This window comes from Loxodonta africana, chromosome 9 (assembly GCF_030014295.1).
Source record: "Loxodonta africana isolate mLoxAfr1 chromosome 9, mLoxAfr1.hap2, whole genome shotgun sequence".
NCBI classification, from domain to species: domain Eukaryota; kingdom Metazoa; phylum Chordata; class Mammalia; order Proboscidea; family Elephantidae; genus Loxodonta; species Loxodonta africana.
This window is the reverse complement of record NC_087350.1, coordinates 66,975,133-66,993,322: the sequence shown is the minus strand read 5'-3', so window position 1 is coordinate 66,993,322 and position 18,190 is coordinate 66,975,133. Positions and strand designations below refer to the sequence as shown.

The 18,190-nt window shown below is 44.2% G+C and overlaps 1 protein-coding gene across 3 annotated transcripts in view; it reads left to right on the top strand.

Moving 5' to 3' along the window:
• The window catches only part of PALM2AKAP2 (PALM2 and AKAP2 fusion), a 401,677-nt gene that overhangs the window by 349,719 nt on the left and 33,768 nt on the right, over nucleotides 1-18,190 (top strand). For all 3 annotated transcript variants that reach the window (XM_064291625.1, XM_064291624.1, XM_010587765.3), the window contains one exon: nucleotides 10,005-12,417. In XM_064291625.1, the coding sequence (XP_064147695.1) occupies nucleotides 10,005-12,417 (2,413 nt within the window). The remainder of the gene's footprint in view (nucleotides 1-10,004; nucleotides 12,418-18,190) is intronic.

Sequence of the window (18,190 nt, the reverse complement as noted above, 5' to 3'; positions counted from 1 at the left end):
AGGCACATGCTCTGGGCAGGGTAAGCGGAGCTGCTGACCTATCTTACTGTCCTTTTCTTCCTAATCTGAAAGGAGAAGGGTTTTTTTTTTGAGGCCAGAGTCTGTGGAGGAGGGATTCAGAGTCTGCACTGTGTGCTGTGCTGTGGAGTCCTTTCCTGCTAGAGAGAGTGGGCAGCTGAGTGCGGATGGGTGACTTGCTTCATTTTCTTTCTTTCTTTCTTTTTTTGCAATTCTTGTAAAACTCCCAGGGTCTTACATGCTGAAGGGGAAGCTCGGCAATACATGTACAATATGAAGAAACAAGTCATCTGGAGCAGATCGTGCTTTGAAGATGCTACACAGAGTGTGTCTGTTAATGAGTGTGTGTGTGCCCATTTCCAGAACAGAACCAAGTAACCCAGAGATTCTGGTGAATGGTTTTCTAGTTATCACCTAGTGCTTATTCAAGAGACTCGCTGCTGCCATTTACAAGTAACCTTCTGTTTTCATGTTGTGAAACTCCCTACATTCAGAGTGGCTTGGTGCCTTGGGGTGGGGGTGGGGGGCGGGTGTGGTGTGTGTCCCCTGTAGGACACCTGGAGTTGGAAGCAGAAACTCATCAGTTGTTTTTATTTATAGAATTATCTGTGAAAAGAATCTGGCGCTGTTTTCTCTTTCTTTCCTCCTAGCTCTTTTCTCCAACGTAGTGGATTCTACCAGATCCGTAGGAGTCCCTGGGTGGTGCAAACAGTTAAATGCTCAGCTACTAACCCAAAGGCTGGAGATTCAAATCCACACAGAGCCTAGAGGAACCTCGGAAGAAAGACCTAGTGTCTACTTCCAAGAAATTAGCCCCTGAAACCCTAAGGAGCACAATTCTACTTGGACACACTTGGGGTTCCATGAGTTGGAGTTGACTTGATGCCCTGTTTGTTGTTGTTGTTGTTGTTGTTGTTTTTAAATTGGGTCTATAGTGGTGCTCAGCTTTTGCTCAGTCATTACTGGTTGGCCAGGTATGAACCTGAACTACATATTTTAAGAGGAATACAGCTAATATATAAAGAACTAAAGATAAGCTTGCTTTTGCGGTCAGTAGAATCATTTACCCTAGAAATTCAGGCCACATGAGCCAGGTTTTCCTCTGGGTCTTGATCTCAGTCTGTTATGAGGTGGGGATACCCTGTGAAATAGTCTCAGAGTGAATGGTGCCTTTTGTGGGAAGAGGACCTGAGGGCTCTGTGACAAAACACTGAGCATATTACACTGAGGAAAAACGAAACTTGGCTTTCTTGGAGCTGAAATGAAGCATCTCTGTCCTCATTCTGGGAAGCCCTGGAACCTCCCTGTGGTCCTCCATCACTCTTGTAAGGAGTGGGTATCCGAGTAACTGGAAGAAACAGCCCTTTCACCAGTTGGCTGCAGAAAAGGCAACAGCTTCCTTCCTTTCTTCCCCTCCCCACCTCTCACCCCCACTACACACACCATCTTCAGTTTCGTTCACAGAATGCCTAAGCTGCAAATGTGTTAATCAAATAACACCTTAACATTTTCCAGATGTGCAAGTCTGACATTTGAGCCACTGGCTTTTCAACAGGACTAAGAGGGATGCTATTAATAGCACCGGCTCTGGTGTTGGGGAGACTCGGTTACATAAAAAACGGGCCACTCTTCTTCACCAGGAGTATGAGCCAAGACACAGGCGTGCCTTGTTTCCAATGAAGGGGGGACTCCGGAAGTATTTTCATCAAGTCTTCAACCCTGTACCTGAGGCAAAAGCCAGAGAAAAGAGCAAGATGGTGATTACTATGCTGATCCATAGAGGTTCGAAGAAGGAAAGGCTGGGCCTGCAGAAGCAGGAGCCAGATTCCTGGCTACCCAGGGATTAGAATACCTTTTTAGAACTATCCTCGTCACGTTTAGTTGTAATGGCTTTGTAGCCAGAAAACCAGAGGAAAAGTGTTAGTGCTAGCCCCTCTTAGGGATCACAGCATTGACCAGAGCCTGACTGGTCTAAATTTAGCCTGCAACCATCACAGGAGTGATGGGCGTCTTAAGACTATCAAGCCACCTCCCACCAGCCAAGTTCTCTGGCTTCTTAGGGAGTGACTGTGTGCAGGCTTCCCACAGTCAACACAGGCCCCTAGTTCTACAGGCGGGAAGAAACTCTGCTGGGGGTGGAAGAGGAAAGCCTGCCTCCATCTGGAATGTGGCCTAGGTTATCGCCCAGGACCTCTCCCCTCTACTTCCTGCTTAGCAGGCCTGAAGCCAAACTAAGGAAGCAAGCAGTTCTCAGACATTCCTGCTCTCTCTGTGCCTTCAGGGGCGGGTAGAAGGGGCCCACCCAGGGTTCCAACCCCTGCTTCTAGCCTGCCATCTTCAGCCAGGAGGGCCAGAGGAGCTTTAGGTCAGTCTGCTTAGGAACTTAGATGCCTGCAGATGTCTTCATGAGCTCTTTTCTGCCTGTACAGTTTGCACCAAAGAAGGGGTTGGAATTTTCTTTCAGGTTATTGCTATAGACTTATGCTTTGTGCTGTTTACTCTTTCTCTCTCTTATTTTTAGTTAGTCCCAATTTTATTTATTTATTTTTTTGGTGTTGAGAATATACACGGCAAAGCATGCACCAATTCAACAGTTTCTACATGTACAAATCAGTGACATTGAGTACATTCTTCGAGTTGTGCAGCCATTCTCACTCTCCTTTTCTGAGTTGTTCCTCCTCCATTAACATAAATTTGCTGCCCCCTAAATTTCCTATCTCATCTTTTGAGTTGCTGTGGTTAATTTGATCCCGTAAAAGAGCACAATGCTCAAGGTAGACAGTCTTTACTACTTAAGCTAAATTATTGTTTGGTTTTCAGAAGACTTCAGGGGATATTTTTAGCCTAAAGTTTAAAGAAGGTAATAGTTTCAGGGGTTCATCCAGCCTCCGTGGCTCCCAAAAGTCTGGATTCCATTAAAATTTGAAATTCTGTTCTGCATTCTCCCCATTTTGATCAAAGATTCTTATGTAGCTGGGCACCATCCAATTTTTCTGGTCTTATGGCAAAGGAGGCAGTAGAACATGGAGGCAGCTAAGCACGCATTCCATTTCCTCCTCCTCTTCTTGACTCTTCTTCCTTCGTTGCTCCAGGTGAATAGAGAGACCAATTGTTTGTACCTTGGATGACCTGCTTGCAAGTTTTTAAGAGACCAGGCACTCTGCAGTGAACTAGGAAGTAGAACAGAGTGCTGTTTACTCTTTTTATGTGAGTTGGTTATCTCTCCCTGTGGGCCCCTTGCTGCAGAGTAGGGATGGCATCAGAGCTCTGTCACACAGCAAGTTCTCAGAACATGCTTAAGGATCTAAGGGAATGTTGCAGGAAAGCACTTTGACCTCTTAGACGCCTGTTCCTTTACCACACTTCTTAGATTCCCTCTATTTTGGGAGTGAGTCTCCTCTAGACTTCCATAGCTCAACCCCATTTCCTCGGAGGCTGACGAGGTTCATCAGACTGATGCAGAATCCTGCAGGTGCTTCATCCACCTGCCAGGGTGCACTGCCTTCTCACATTGCCTTCATGATGGACACACCCTGACTCAGCCAGAAAATGTTAGGGCTCTGTGAGGACCGTCCAAGAGACAGCCACACAGAACTCGCTCCTGGAACCACTTCTCCATCAAGATAGTAATTGTGTAAAATCTCAACTTAGGAAAGAGGGGGAGGGACAGAAGGAAAAAGAGAGATGCTCTCTGGTTTCACAGCTATGAGGAAGTTTTCTTTTACAGCCATGCTTCTGTTCCTAGGCCAAGAGTGAGTTTGTATTTTTGATGGAATTTAAAAATAACCGGATTAAAGGATCAGGTCACCTATTACCTGGGGAAAAGGTTTAAATATCGTGGCTTTAGTAGGAAGTAATCTGAGTTATTCAGAGCATAGAAACCTGGTTGTGCAGCAGGCGCTTGGTGTTTGAGTAATTTGGGTCACTCTGTGCATTTAGGCTAGGAGCCTGGGAGATTGCTGAGCTGGTGGGTAACAGACACTGTTTCCAGGAGAGTGCCTGAGCGGGGTGGGGAAGAGGGGAAGCTGTGAACACAGCAGGCGTTTAAAGTGAGAAGCTGCTTCAGCTTTCCGCTTGTCCATTTAGTGAAGGATATCTTTCTCATGTCTGCCTGGGCCCAGCCCACCCTGCTAAGGAAAATACTTCACCTTCAAGCTCTGTTTCTGATGTGCCAGTGCTAGGCCCAGGGACTTTGGGCAGAAAGAGCACACTGGGGCCTCAATGTTGTGCTTTCCAGTGCAAACTGAACAGGCTTCTAGTATATCATTTGTCCTGTTATCTTTATGGGGCCCTGGTGGCACAGTGGTTAAGAGCTCAACTGCTAATCAAAAGGTTGCCAATTCAAATCCACCAGCTGCTCCTTGGAAACCCTATGAGGCAGTTCTACTCTGTCCTATAGGGTTGCTATGCGTTAGAATCGACTGGACTCAACTGTGACTTTGTTGTTTGACTTTGTGGGGGTATTTTTTGAAATATCTGCTTCTTTTAGATGGAGAAGGGAGACCTGGACACCTATGTTGTTAATTAGCACATGCTAATTTGGCTGGTATAACTATTAAATACTTTTTGATAAATAATTGCAGCTTTAGAGGTAACCTGGCTACTAGATTATAATAAAAGCAGATCTTGGAACAAATTCTGACGCTGGTACAGACATTTATTATTAAACATTTATGCAAATAAGTATAAAACCACTGTCTGTAACCTCAAAGAAGCCTTAGCTCTCAAATTCTGCATACTCTGACCCCACCTTACATGAAAAAAAATGGCAATTTTGCAAAGGCAGGATCCTGTTCCTGGTATCCAGTTTAATGAAACAAAAAATACAGTTGCCTTCTAGTCGATTTTGACTCATGGTGACCTCATATGTCTCAGAGTAGAGCTGTGCTCAGTAGGGTTTTCAATGACCGATTTTTCCGAAGTAGATCTTCAGGGCTTTCTTCTGAGATACCTCTGGGTAGGCTCAAACCTCAACCTTTTGGTTAGCCACTAAGTGTTAACTCTTTGCACCATCTGGAGACTCATTACTGGTATTGTTGTTGTGTGCCATCAGCTCAGGTCTGACTCACAGGTGTTAAACAACCAAAATCCTTGGAACCAAAGCCTGGGTACAGGACTGTTTAGACCTCATATCCCAAACACCATTGCTAAGTGTATACCAGCCAAAGTGTTCACTCTATTTGTGGAAACCCTGGTGGCATAGTGGTTAAAAGCTATGACTGCTATCCAAAAGGTCGGCAGTTCAAATCCACCAGGCATTCCTTGGAAACTCTATGGGGCAGTCCTACTCTGTCATATAGGGATGCTCTGAGTTGTAATCGACTTGACGGCAGTGGATTTGGTTTGGTTTTATTCATGAAAGGAGACCTGGGGGCACAGTTAAGTGCTTGGCTGCTAACCTAAAGGTCAGCAGTTTGAACTCACCAGCCATTCCACAGGAGAAAAGACCTGGTAATCTGCTTTCATAAAGATCACAGCTTAAGAAACCCTATGGGGCAATTCTATTCTGTTATATAAGGTTGCTAGGTGCCCTGGTGGCACAGTGGTTAAAGTATTCAGCTGCTAACCAAAAAGTCAGTAGTTCAAACTCACGAACCTCTCCACAGGAGAAAGATATGGCAGTCTGCTTCCACAAAGATTTACAGCTTTGGGAACCCTAGGGGGCAGTTCTACTCTGACCTATAGGGTCGCTAGGAGTTGGAATAGACTCTATGGCACACAACAACATTTATGAAAGGGTGTGAATATCTCTAATCCACAAATTTTGAATACCACCAATTTTACAATGAAAACAGATTTTCAATGGATTTTCACCATTATGCTAATTAATAAGCTGCTAATTCCACTAATGAAAACCTGTTTCTCAACTTTATTATGCCAGTTAGCAAAGTTCCTGGGGCCAATAGGGGTTGAAGAGAGCTAAAGCCACATATGGAGCCAGGGTTTCTGAGTAGATGCTCGTCGACCACTCCTGGAGTGTATATTCCCGATTAGGATGACTGTCTGCCCTGGGATGTAATTAAAACTAATTTCAGACACACACAGCTATATTATACTGTCTATGCCCAAGTATTTTAAAGTACTGTAAATTGCAGACATCCGAACCAGCTGTTAGCTATTCTGGGAATCTGGTAGGCGGGCAGTATTCACTCCCTGGGCCCTGCTGTGGAGTTCCACCTGCCGGCGGGCTGGGGTAAACAGAACATCCCTTAGGGACCTTTAGCCGCCCTAGTTTTCCTCTGACCTTTGAGAACTCAGATTGATGGTTCTTTCATATCTTCCTGATTTCTGCATTGGGGCATAGTTTATTTCAGAAAGAACTTTCTAGACAATTTAATGAATGCACTTTATCTGAATCTGGAATCAGATTTACCTTATTGGAAGCATGGAGAAAATTCTGGCCTTATCTTCAAACACTCATGTTCAAAGGGAGTAATAAGCATTTTTTTGGTTTAAAACAAGATATCATTTAATGATAGGAAGCCCAGACTCCTGTTAAATCTGGACATGTGGGATTTCCACTTACCTGTTGTAGTTACTAGAGGTGGCTTTGATCCTATCAGGCCAAGTTGCATTAAGGTAAATGCTTTCTACTGAGAGTGAAAAACCAAAAAACCCATTGCCATCAAGTTGATTCTGATTCCTAGCAACCCTATAGGACAGAGTCGAGTTGCCCCATAGGGTTTCCAAGGTTTTAAATCTTTACTGACCGCCACATCTTTCTCCCGCAGAGCAGCTGGTGGGTTCAAATCGCCAACCTCTTGGGTAGCAGCCAAGTGCTTTAACCACCGCACCACCAGGGATCCTTCTACTGAGCATAAACCAAAAAAAAAAAAACCAAACCCACTTCCGTCAAGTCGATTCCGACTCATAGCGACCCTGTAGAACAGAGTAGAACTGCCCTGTAGAGTTTCCAAGGAGCGCCTGGTGGATTTGAACTGCTGACCTCTTGGTTAGCAGCTTATCAGCTGTAGCACTTAGCCACTACACCACTAGTGTTTCCTCTACTGAGCATAAAAAACCCAGTGCCGTCTACTGAGCATAGACCTCAGGAATTTGCTCTTTTGTTATGATTGTGCCTAACTACACAAATTCAGAGCCTCTGATGCATGATTGTGACTTGGTAATGCCGAGCTGTTTATCTCTTTAAGTACTTCTCTGATTAGGGTTTAGAGCTGCTGCTTGCTGCAGTAAATGGAGTGTTAGGAAGTTTCTGAAATTATGTAAAGTAAGCCCCGTGTAACTAAAGGGAAGGAGAGTCTCTTTCCTGTTTACACCCTCCAGTGTCTAGATATTTTTTCAATGCTGAAAGTATCTCAAATTACACTGAGACCCACACTTTGACTTTTAACCAGTAATTAGCATTTTTTTAAATTTCAGTTTGATGAATCTCAGAAGATATAACTAATGAGGCTTGCTATTATTTCTGACTCAAAACTAAAAGGCAATTTTTTTTTTTTTGGACTCACTGCAAAAATGTACTGTCAAATGCTATTCTCAGAGTTTTCAAATGTTTTGTAGGAACAGTTGTTTCTAGTTCAAAAAGTATGCCTTGGGAAGAGTTGATACGATTTTCGAGTTTAAAAAGAAAAAGCTGGCAGGACAACAGCTCCTCTGTCCTTAAATACTTGAACATTCTGAAGAAAGGGACAGTGCTGGTGAGAGGAGCAAAAAAGTGTTCCTGGGAAGACTGTGGAGTTAGGCCCAGTTCCTCCTATCTTTGTGATTAACAACAAGAGGCAAATATAGGCAAGTTTCTCACGTCTCTTGGCCCAGTCTAGGTAAACTTTAAAATAGACTTATGGCTTCCTAGGAAGTGTAGGAAATTCAATGTGTGTTAAGAGTGTATTTACTATCTCTTGCAGCTTATTGTTGCTGCTAATTTCATTATGGCCCTGAAGTGTAAGCTTCCTGGGTGTTTAATGAATGAATGAATGAACGAATGAACAAATGAACCATATAATTATTTGCCTTTTAGCTTCCGTTAAGCTTACATGTCCTCATTCCTCTCTTGTCAATGACTTTTTAAAGTGCTTATGTTTCAGCAGAACAGTGATTTTTAGCCACATTTTAGTCCCAGGGACTTCCTATTATTTCCTACTTTTTTCCAAAATGCCAAAAGGAATTGAAGAAGAGCTCTGCTTTCATAAAGAATATTAGCAGTAAATCACTGCCCAACTGAAACCGTGGGTGGGAGTGCCATGGGTCTTCTGATTCTCACCTCTGCAACACCCTTTTAGTTCGTCTGTTTATCCCAGTAATAACTTTCTATGGAGTTTGCTAATTTTGACCTAGATATGCTTGAAATTAGGAGCCCCAACAGCACAGTGGATAAGAGCTATGGCTGCTAACCAAAAGGTCAGCAGTTTGAATCCACCAGGTGCTCCTTGGAAACCCTGTGGGGCAGTTCTACTCTGTCCTATAGGGTTGCTATGAGTTGTTCTAGAAAAGGAAGATCTATTACTTGATTGATTTAAGTCTGAAGGTGTATGTGGAAAACAGAGTGAAGGAAACCCTCAGGCCTCTTTCAGTTCATGGTTAACCAAGTGAGACTTTTTCAACATTCTGATAGCCGTGCAGAGCATCTAGAATGAACCCCATGTTTTTCTAGATGTCTTATAAATAAATCTATAATTATCCACTTTTCCTTGGAAGGATTTTGAAATTAACCCCCTGAGAATCATCCTAAAATACTGTTTTAATATTAGGTTCTAAGCCTTCAGAATTGTTTAAGCTGTAAGTGAATAAAAATTATGCCATAGACCAAGTTTGCATTGTACGATGTCAGTAATGCAGCTACACTATAAACTTGAGAAAGGGAAACCAAGCGGACCAAGGTGTTTGTGAAATCCTTGAGGGGGATTCACAATTTACTGCTGTAATTATCTGAGACAAACCAGAGGGCTTTGGTATGAAAAAAAAATGTATATCATCCTAAAATTTTAAAATTACTCTTACTAATGTCAAATGGAAACCCTGGTGGCATAGTGATTAATAGCTATGACTGCTAACCAAAAGGTCAGCAGTTCGAATCTACCAGGCGCTTCTTGGAAACGTATGGGGCAGTTGTACTCTGTCCTATAGGGTTTCTTTAAGTTGGAATCGACTAAACGTCAATGGACTAATGCCAAATAACAAAATTGCATAGGCTAGATAACTGATGCGGGAAAAATGGTGCCTTTAAAAAATGGCTACCATAAAGAAGATATCGTTTTCTTGTTTAACCAGAAATTGGAGCTATCGTATATAAAGCATCTTAGACACTGTGGGGGAGGTGCTGCCGACCACTAGCTTTTCAAAGCAACACTCACTTCTTAACTAAGGAGTATTGTTTGGATGCAGTCCCAGAGAACAGAACTGTGCAGTCAGTGGCTTTACTTATAGTGTTTATAACACACACGGTCAATTAGAGTCATGCCTGTGGGGCTCTGTAGCCTTAAAGCGGCCATTGAAGGGATCCACTGTTTCCAGCGTTTTATTTTGGAAAGATTTTCCAAAACAGTTTCTTGTCTCCAGAATTGTTGCCTTAAATCTGGCAGAGAATCATAAAGGACTTTTTTTTTCCTCCACGGTTGGAAGCACACAAATAGACCTATGACACAGCCTTCAGTAGTTTGCTATGAAACATTGACACAGACTCTGGTACAATAGCTAGATCATCTATTTCCACTTTAAAAAAATATTTCAGCATTGTCTTCAGATTATTTAAGTCCTAGTTTGCTTTTAAATTTTAATATGGTCCTAGCATTTATTGAAAGTTCTTAGGACACTCAGTGAACAAAATAGAATCCGAAAAATTTAGAGGGTTAAGTACCAGTAACCACAACAAAAGACATGTTTAAAGGATTACCTGAAGGGAAATCTTTATGCAAAAGAACTTGTCGCTGTTAATTTTCCTTCCAGTTAGTTATGAGTTAATTTCTCATTGTTTACCTACATAAAATATGTGATGTCTAACCCTGGCCTTTGTTTCTTCTTTGTTCCAGAAGTCTCCCCAGCTTTCTGAGGATGATATCCAGCTAAAAAACGAAGGAGACAACCGTCGTGCCAAGCTCCTGGAGCCTGCTACCAGCTCTCTTTCCCCAGATCCTCAAACAATGGAAATTGAGGTCTCAGTTGCAGAATGTAAAAGTGTTCCAGGAATCACCTCGACCCCACACTCCATGGACCACCCCTCCCTTTTCTATTCACCCCCACGCAATGGCGTCCTCACTGATCACCACGAATCCCTAGATAATGATGTGGCCAGAGAGATCCGATATCTAGACGAAGTGCTGGAGGCCAACTGCTGCGATTCTGCTGTGGACGGAACGTATAACGGCACATCCTCCCCGGAGCCTGGCGCCACCATCCTGGTGGGCACTCTGAGCCCACCTGCCCACACAGCTAACCAGCCAGAAGCCACTGAGAGAACAGCTGGCAGGCAGGTGCCTCCTCACATTGAGCTCCGTAAAAGCAGCTCCTACACCATGGCAGAGAGTGAAAGAACAAATGGCCACGCTCCTGACCAGCCCCGAGATACACTGGGAGACGGCCTGCAGGTACCTGTGAGCCCCAGCTCCTCCACCAGCTCCCGGTGTTCTTCCCGAGATGGGGAGTTCACGCTCACCACGCTGAAGAAGGAGGCCAAGTTTGAGCTGCGGGCCTTCCATGAAGACAAGAAGCCCTCCAAGCTCTTTGAGGATGACGAGAGAGAGAAAGAGCAATACTGCGTCAGGAAAGTGAGGCCTTCAGAAGAGATGCTAGAGCTGGAAAAGGAAAGGAGGGAACTCATCCGGAGCCAGGCTGTGAAAAAGAATCCTGGCATTGCAGCCAAATGGTGGAATCCCCCCCAGGAAAAAACCATCGAGGAGCAGCTTGATGAGGAGCACCTGGAGTCGCACAAAAGGTACAAGGAGCGCAAGGAGAGAAGGGCACAGCAGGAACAACTGCTGCTGCAACAGCAGCAGCAGCCGCCGCCGCCGCCCCCACTACAGCTCTGCACAGCCCCAGCCTCCTCTCGTGAACATTCAAGCATGACTGAAAATGCAAAGGAAGACATTGTCACAGAGCAGATAGATTTCTCTGCTGCTCGTAAACAGTTTCAGCTGATGGAGAATTCCAGGCAAACAGTGGCCAAGGGCCAGAGTACACCCAGGCTGTTCTCTGTCAAGCCCTTCTACAGGCCTTTGGGGTCAATCAACTCAGACAAACCAGTGACAATCTCGAGACCGGCCTCTGTCAGAGGACCTCCAGAAGACAGTGCTGCATCGACAGCCAAGGGGCAGAAAGCCTCCTGTTCCCTCGAGAGCCAGTCCATGGGAGGAGGCCAGAGTGGTGCAGCTCCTCAGGGAAGGGAAGGGCCTTACAGTGAGCCCTCTAAACGTGGGCCCTTATCTAAACTGTGGGCAGAGGACAGAGAGTTTACAAGTGTCCGGGCAGTCCTCACTGTGGTCAAGGATGATGACCATGGGATTTTGGATCAGTTCTCAAAATCTGTCAATGTCTCTTTGACCCCAGAGGAGCTTGACTCTGGTTTGGATGAACTGTCAGTGAGGTCCCAGGATACCACCGTCCTGGAGACCCTGTCTAATGATTTCAGCATGGACAACATCAGTGACAGTGGGGCCTCCAATGAGACAACCAATGCTCTCCAGGAAAACTCACTGGCTGATTTTTCTCTGCCCCAGACTCCGCAAACTGACAACCCCTCAGAGGGCCGGGGAGAAGGTGTCTCCAAGTCATTTAGTGATCATGGTTTCTATTCCCCTTCGTCCACACTGGGAGACTCTCCGTCAGTTGATGACCCCTTGGAATATCAGGCTGGTCTCCTGGTGCAGAATGCCATTCAGCAAGCCATTGCTGAGCAAGTAGATAAAGCTGTGTATAAAACCAACAAGGATAGAGCACAACAGCAGGGACCTGAAGCAACTCTAGAGGAAGCTGAAACTGGGCCTCCTAGCTCAGAGAAGCCTCAGAACATGTTTGAGCCACCTCAGGTATCTTCTCCTGTTCAAGAGAAAAGAGATGTATTACCAAAGATTCTGCCTGCTGAAGACAGAGCGCTCAGGGAAAGGGCGCCCTCCCAGGCACTGCCTGCCGTGCAACCCAGTGGCCCAGTAAACATGGAGGAGACCAGGCCTGAAGGGAGCTACTTCAGCAAATACTCAGAGGCAGCTGAGCTGAGAAGCACAGCCTCCCTCCTGGCCACTCAAGAATCAGATGTGATGGTTGGGCCCTTCAAGCTGAGGTCAAGGAAGCAGCGGACTTTGTCCATGATCGAAGAAGAGATCCGAGCAGCCCAGGAAAGGGAAGAGGAGCTGAAGAGGCAGAGACAAGTTTTGCAGAGCACGCAGAGCCCCAGGGCAAAGAAGGCTGCATCCCTGCCCTCCAGAACAATGTGCTACAAAACTGCCCCAGGTAAGTCAAGTGACTCCTATCAGAGACAAATGCTGTGGAAATCATGGTTTTTGCCACTTCCCAGAGGATGAAAGAGCTTCTTTCTTGTCATGCTGCTTTGGCTTTGGTTCATTACAGAGAACTGTTCTCTTTTATTTGAAGGGGCCCTCTCTCAGCTGAGGGAGGCACAGTACCAGCCAGGGTGAGCACATGTGTGGGCCAGGTTTCAGTCGGTCACCCCCATCCTAAAGATCTATAGTTAAATTAAACCCACCTGATTTTGGAATGTGCCCTACTAACCCCTTTGAATGTTCGAATGCTGGGTCCCTTCTCAGTGATGACAATTGTGGCTCAGTATTGCACATCGATCCATAGAAGATATTTTTGTCCATCTCGTATGTGGTTAGGTTTGTCTTCTTTTAAGTCGCTACTAAGCAATTACTTGGAAACCCTGGTGGCGTAGTGGTTAAAAGCTACATCTGCTAACCAAAAGGTCAGCAGTTCAAATCTGCCAGGAGCTCCTTGGAAACTCCATAGGGCAGTTCTACTCTGTACTATAGGGTCACTGGGAGTGGGAATCGACTCGACGGCAACGAGGTTTTTTTTTTTTTAAGTGATTACTTTCGAGTCTGTGGTGATTCATCCAGTCTTATCATATGACCATATAAGAAAAGGTAGGTCTTCAGTCCTTCCAGATTGCCTGCTAGGTCCCTTTCTTGAATACTTTGTATAGATAGTTGTGTTACTTATAGTGATAATTATTGTTGCTGCCATTACGGACAATAGTGTGGCTTGGTAGAGCTTTTATTTCCTATTTGGAAGTGATGGCAATCGGGGATTCATACATCTTCCACAGAGAAGTGCTGCTCGAAACGTGGTGTGAGCCAGTCCGTAAACTGTTGTTACTGATCCATGCTGAGATAAGCATACCAACTCCCTCCTCACCACATTTAGGGCTCCAACAGTGAACACCCCAGGTCATCCCCCCTTTATTCCCCCATGATGCCTATTTCATCCCGCTCTGGCTCCAGCACACAACTCTGGGCCACTGTGGCTTTTCCACTTCGAATGTAGACTCATCTTGCTCAACTCTACCTAATGGCTTTTGGACTCAATTATTCAGGAAGGAAAGAGAAGGGAAGAGGAGGAGAGCACTGGGGCTTTCTTGATGAAAATTTTTATTTCTTCAGGTCACAAGACAATGACCAGCTGAGTGTTGAAGGCAAAGAAAACCTCTAAGGGAATGTCTTTGCCGATGTGTAACAGTGACTGGTTGGCTTTCTCCAAAGACCCTTAGTTGTCAAGTTCACTTTAAGTACTTTCTTGTGGGCTGGTCTGACACAGATGCCAGTGGGAACCTCGTGCAGGTATCCAAAGAAATTTGTACGACATGATTTCAGCCCAAATTGGAGAGCCTGCTTCACAAGTGGTTGGCCATAAAGGACCTGCATAAAAACCTGCAGTCCCACTGATGGAGGAAAGTTCTGGAGGCATCTTGGTCTCTGCTCACGTGTAAGGCAGATATCTGTGGCTCTCCTGTTCTTACCAGTTACAGCCAGCTCCACCCACCTGCCCTCCCTTTGGGTTATTTCATGACAGAAACTTCCCTCAAGTACACGTGCTCAGTGGGGTATTTTCTGTTTCATCTGCTCCACCTCTTTATTGAACCCCTCACTATATTGTCCCCCTATTTTCTACCACATGAACGATTGTCTAATCTAAAGATACTTCCACATTTTCCTCTGGTTCTCTAACCAGGGATAGATGGAGATAGAGAAGTTAGTTGGTTGTCTTTCAGGCTTCCCGCCAAGCTTGAGTTTGCGTTAGAACAAGTCAAAGTCCTAATATTTCCCATCAGCATCTCAGCTTCCTCAGCACTTCCTTCTACACTAATTGCTGATTTCGTCCCCCATATTCCGTCCCCACAGGATTAGTTTCTGTCCCTTTAGTAAGATGGTAATTCATCTGTGCAAGTTTGCACACTGCTCTGTTCTGGTTGTCACACTGTGTACAGTAATGATAATGACATGTACAGCTCATTCCTTCATGTTTAACTCTAGAACATTTAAAGTATGTGGTAGGGCTTCTCAGAATTAGAACATGAATTGAAAGAAACTGAATGTAAACCACAATTTTTTATCTGTCCATGCCTGGAAATGTTTGGAATGTTGCTTGACCAGCCAGCCTCCAAGTGTGTGATCAAAAAGGAGGTTGACATATTACTCTGAGCAGCCAAAGTGGACGATTCATGGCCAGGGTCAGAGCTGCTGGCTCCAACTTTGACTTTGTGAATGGAGATGTTGCTGAGTCCCTACTACACGACACTACCTGTCATGCCAGAAGTGATGACTCATCTGGTTGGTTGTGTGGCTCAGACCAATGATTTGATAGTAGGTAGTGACAATTTATAATAATAATTTTTAACTTTTCTTCTAGTAGTAGTCATGATGGTGACATGCTGGAATTCCAAAATCTTATGACAAATAAAATCCACTGAAAACCAAAATGTGATAATGAAGAAGAAAAGTACTAATTTCTCCCATTGAGAAGTTATCTAGACATAAATCCATTCCCCAGGTGTTAAAATGATACTTGTTTCTACTTTTAGTTTCCTTGCCTTTAAAATATGGAGGATGAGAGGGATTCTGTGTTGAAAAGGATATAGTCATTTAAATACCAATTATTAGGAAATTTTATCTCGTTTATTCTTATTTAATCTTTAAAGGAAAAAGATCATTTAAATAATTAATAATACTCTATGTCAGGGTTTGGAGCCCTGGTGGAGCGGTGGTTAAGAGCTCAGCTACTGACCAAAAGGTCATCAATTCCAATCAACCAGCCACTCCATAGAAATCCTATGGGGTAGTTCTACTCTTATCCTATAACCAGAAAACCAAACCCGCTGCCATCAAGTCAATTCCGACTCATAGCGACCCTATAGGGTAAAGTAGAAGTGCCCCATAGAGTTTCCAAGGAGCACCTGGTGGATTCGAACTGCTGACCTTTTGGTTAGCAGCCGTGGCACTTAACCACTATGCCACCAGGGTTTCCAATAGGTTGCTATTAGTCAGAATTGACTCCACAGCAACAGGTTTGTTTTTTTGTTTTTGTTAGGGTTTATGGGACATTTGTTCATGCAGAGGTGAACAAGACAGACACAGTCCCTGCCCTCAGAGAACTTACAGTTCAGTAAGAGAAACTACAGCAAACAAGTGCGGCAATTCCATAGCAGAAAAGCTAGGAGACCTGTAAGAGCATGCAATAAGGAAAATTGCCTCATTTGCGTCATAAGGAAAGTCTTTCTTTCTTGGGGAACAATGGTATCAACTGAGAACTGAAGAAAGAGTGGGAGTTGGGCTTAAAGGGGTGGGGGAAGTGGGAGATTGCTCCAGTCAGAAGTAATAGCACCTACAGAGTCCCAAAGGAAGGCAAGGACTTGGCACATCTGAGGCATTTAAATAAGGCAGTGTGGGTTAAAGGAAGGGGTTTAAAGAAAAAAATTGGTTGTAGCCAAAGAAGAGCTATATAAATCATGTTAAGGATTTTAAAATTTAGACTTTAACCTGTGGTCAGTGGGAAGCCAGTGAGAGTTTTCAGTGGGAAAATTATCACAGATCTCCAAGCTCTCCTGCCTTTATTTATGAGTTGGATGAAGACGCATCTATGTCTTCCTGCTTTAATGAGTCCGTTCCACAGGCGTGTATTATACTCTTCCAGTGTACGAGCACTTCTGACGGCAAGCTGCCATCTTGAGGGACGTCCTTTCTGTTATGTGAGAGGCCATACTCCCAAGCGTACACACATGTGCACCTTCTGCTGATAGTGCTTAGAAGTAGAAAATAAAGGAACCACGTTGGCGGGTGCACAAGCCTGATTTGAAAGGGTAACCCATACACTGCTATGAAACGTTCCTAAGGAGAAAGGGTATTTGGGGGAGGGGAGAGCCCATTTTATTGAAGTTACAATTTAAGGCCTTTTCAAATGTCTTTTCATATCAGGGATATCAACAAACAATTCTCACTTTAGTGTCAATGTCTCTTATTATTAGTTATCCTGGTTTTACTTCCCAGTTCAAGGCATGCTAGAGAAACCCAGTTAGCTAGGTGATAATTAGTTTAGCTTTTTTATTATTTTGAAATACTTTCAGATTTCATACTAGATGTTGAATTGATCTATCAAGTTAATTAGCCCAGTGGGATGGTACCTTGAGAGGGAAGGTGTGGATATAGAGTCCTATAACTTCTAGTGTCTGTTCATGTTTTATAATACGTGGAAAGATGTGACAGTTCCATGTCTAATAAAAATAAAATTGACGGGAAGTTTCAACATCTGTTATCAGCTTGGATTAAGGTTCCACATGAGGTAGTCATTATACTGTTACAAGCTTTGTTTACTGTGTCTTTCTTTCTCCCTGCCTACATGATCGTTAAACATCTCAAAGAAAAGTCCTAGATAGAAAATTGTTTGTGTCAGCACAATATTCATGAAGCAGGGCTGAGTGGGGGGGTTCCATGCTAAATTAGAGCTGGGTGAGGCGTTAACACTCTCATTGAAGAGACCCTCATTGCTCCACAGTAGAAGTCCCTGTGTTGGGAACTGGTAGAAGATTCCATCCCAGGCCAGGGCATGATAGAACTCTTGTTTAGGAGTAGACAGTGCCTCCTTTTCCTACAAGGCAGGCACTGATTGGGCAGCTTGTAAGGGGCCCAGTCATCTTTGTGAAGGTAGCCAAAGCTTAATGTGGAGCAGCCTACAGATGGTTGTTGTTCACTACCATATTTCTTGAATATTCTCTGGTGACACAAGTCTAATTATGGTAGCTACGATTTACCCCAAGGCCTTAACTGTGTACGATATCAGTTATTTCACACATCTTTTCTCATTTCATCCTCCCAACAGCCCCTTAACATATAATAAAAATTATCCTAACCCTTGAGGATTCAGAATTTTTCTGGTTTTAAAAAAAGTGCATATACTATGATTTAACACACCCAGTGGGGTCTGGGGGAGCATCTTGAAATCAAACAAATTTTTGTTGTAAGACTTAGAGTTAGTTGCATAAATAAAGACTCAAGAGCCTTAATGTCAGTTCAGTATTTGCGGCCAAATAAGTTATAGGAAAAAACTTGGTTTTCAGGGCATTTTCGGATTTTAGAATTTTGCATAAGAGTTGGAGGCTTGTAGTATTATCCCACTTTCAAAGAACTCAATACGAGGGCCCAGAAAGGTGAAGTAACTTACTCAAGGTCACTGAGATAGGAAGTGGCAGAGCCAGCTTTCAAACCCAGGCTCATTTGACCCCAAAATCCATATTCTTTTCAGTGTCCTCTGCTGCCCCCTCTGCTGAAGCTGACCCCTGCCCTTGAGGTCTGTGAGGTAGGTAGTAGTAGTAGCCTCCCTCTCCAACCTGCAGTGATAGAGCTAATTCTCACCACTCTCCCAGGCTCAGGCCCGGCCCCTACATTCTCTTGAGTCCTTTCTGCCCCTCCTTTCTGGAGCCACTGTAGCTCTGGAATCCCTCTGCTAGCATTGGCCTGGGTGCATGAGTTTGACTGTCGGTGGCCATGTAATGGTGCCAACCTAGTGACCTGGGATGGTTTCTTTGTGCCTTTGGAACTCAAGTCTAGTGCTCCAAGTTACAACAGGTGAAATTTGTGGCTCAGTATGTGAGATCAAAGTCTAAAAAGCTGAGCAGATGAGGGAGGGGATAACATAGTCTATGTCAGCCATCTAGACTGGCTGCTCTTGTGGGTTCTTTCTAAAAGTTTATTTCCCAGGGAGAACCTTAGATATT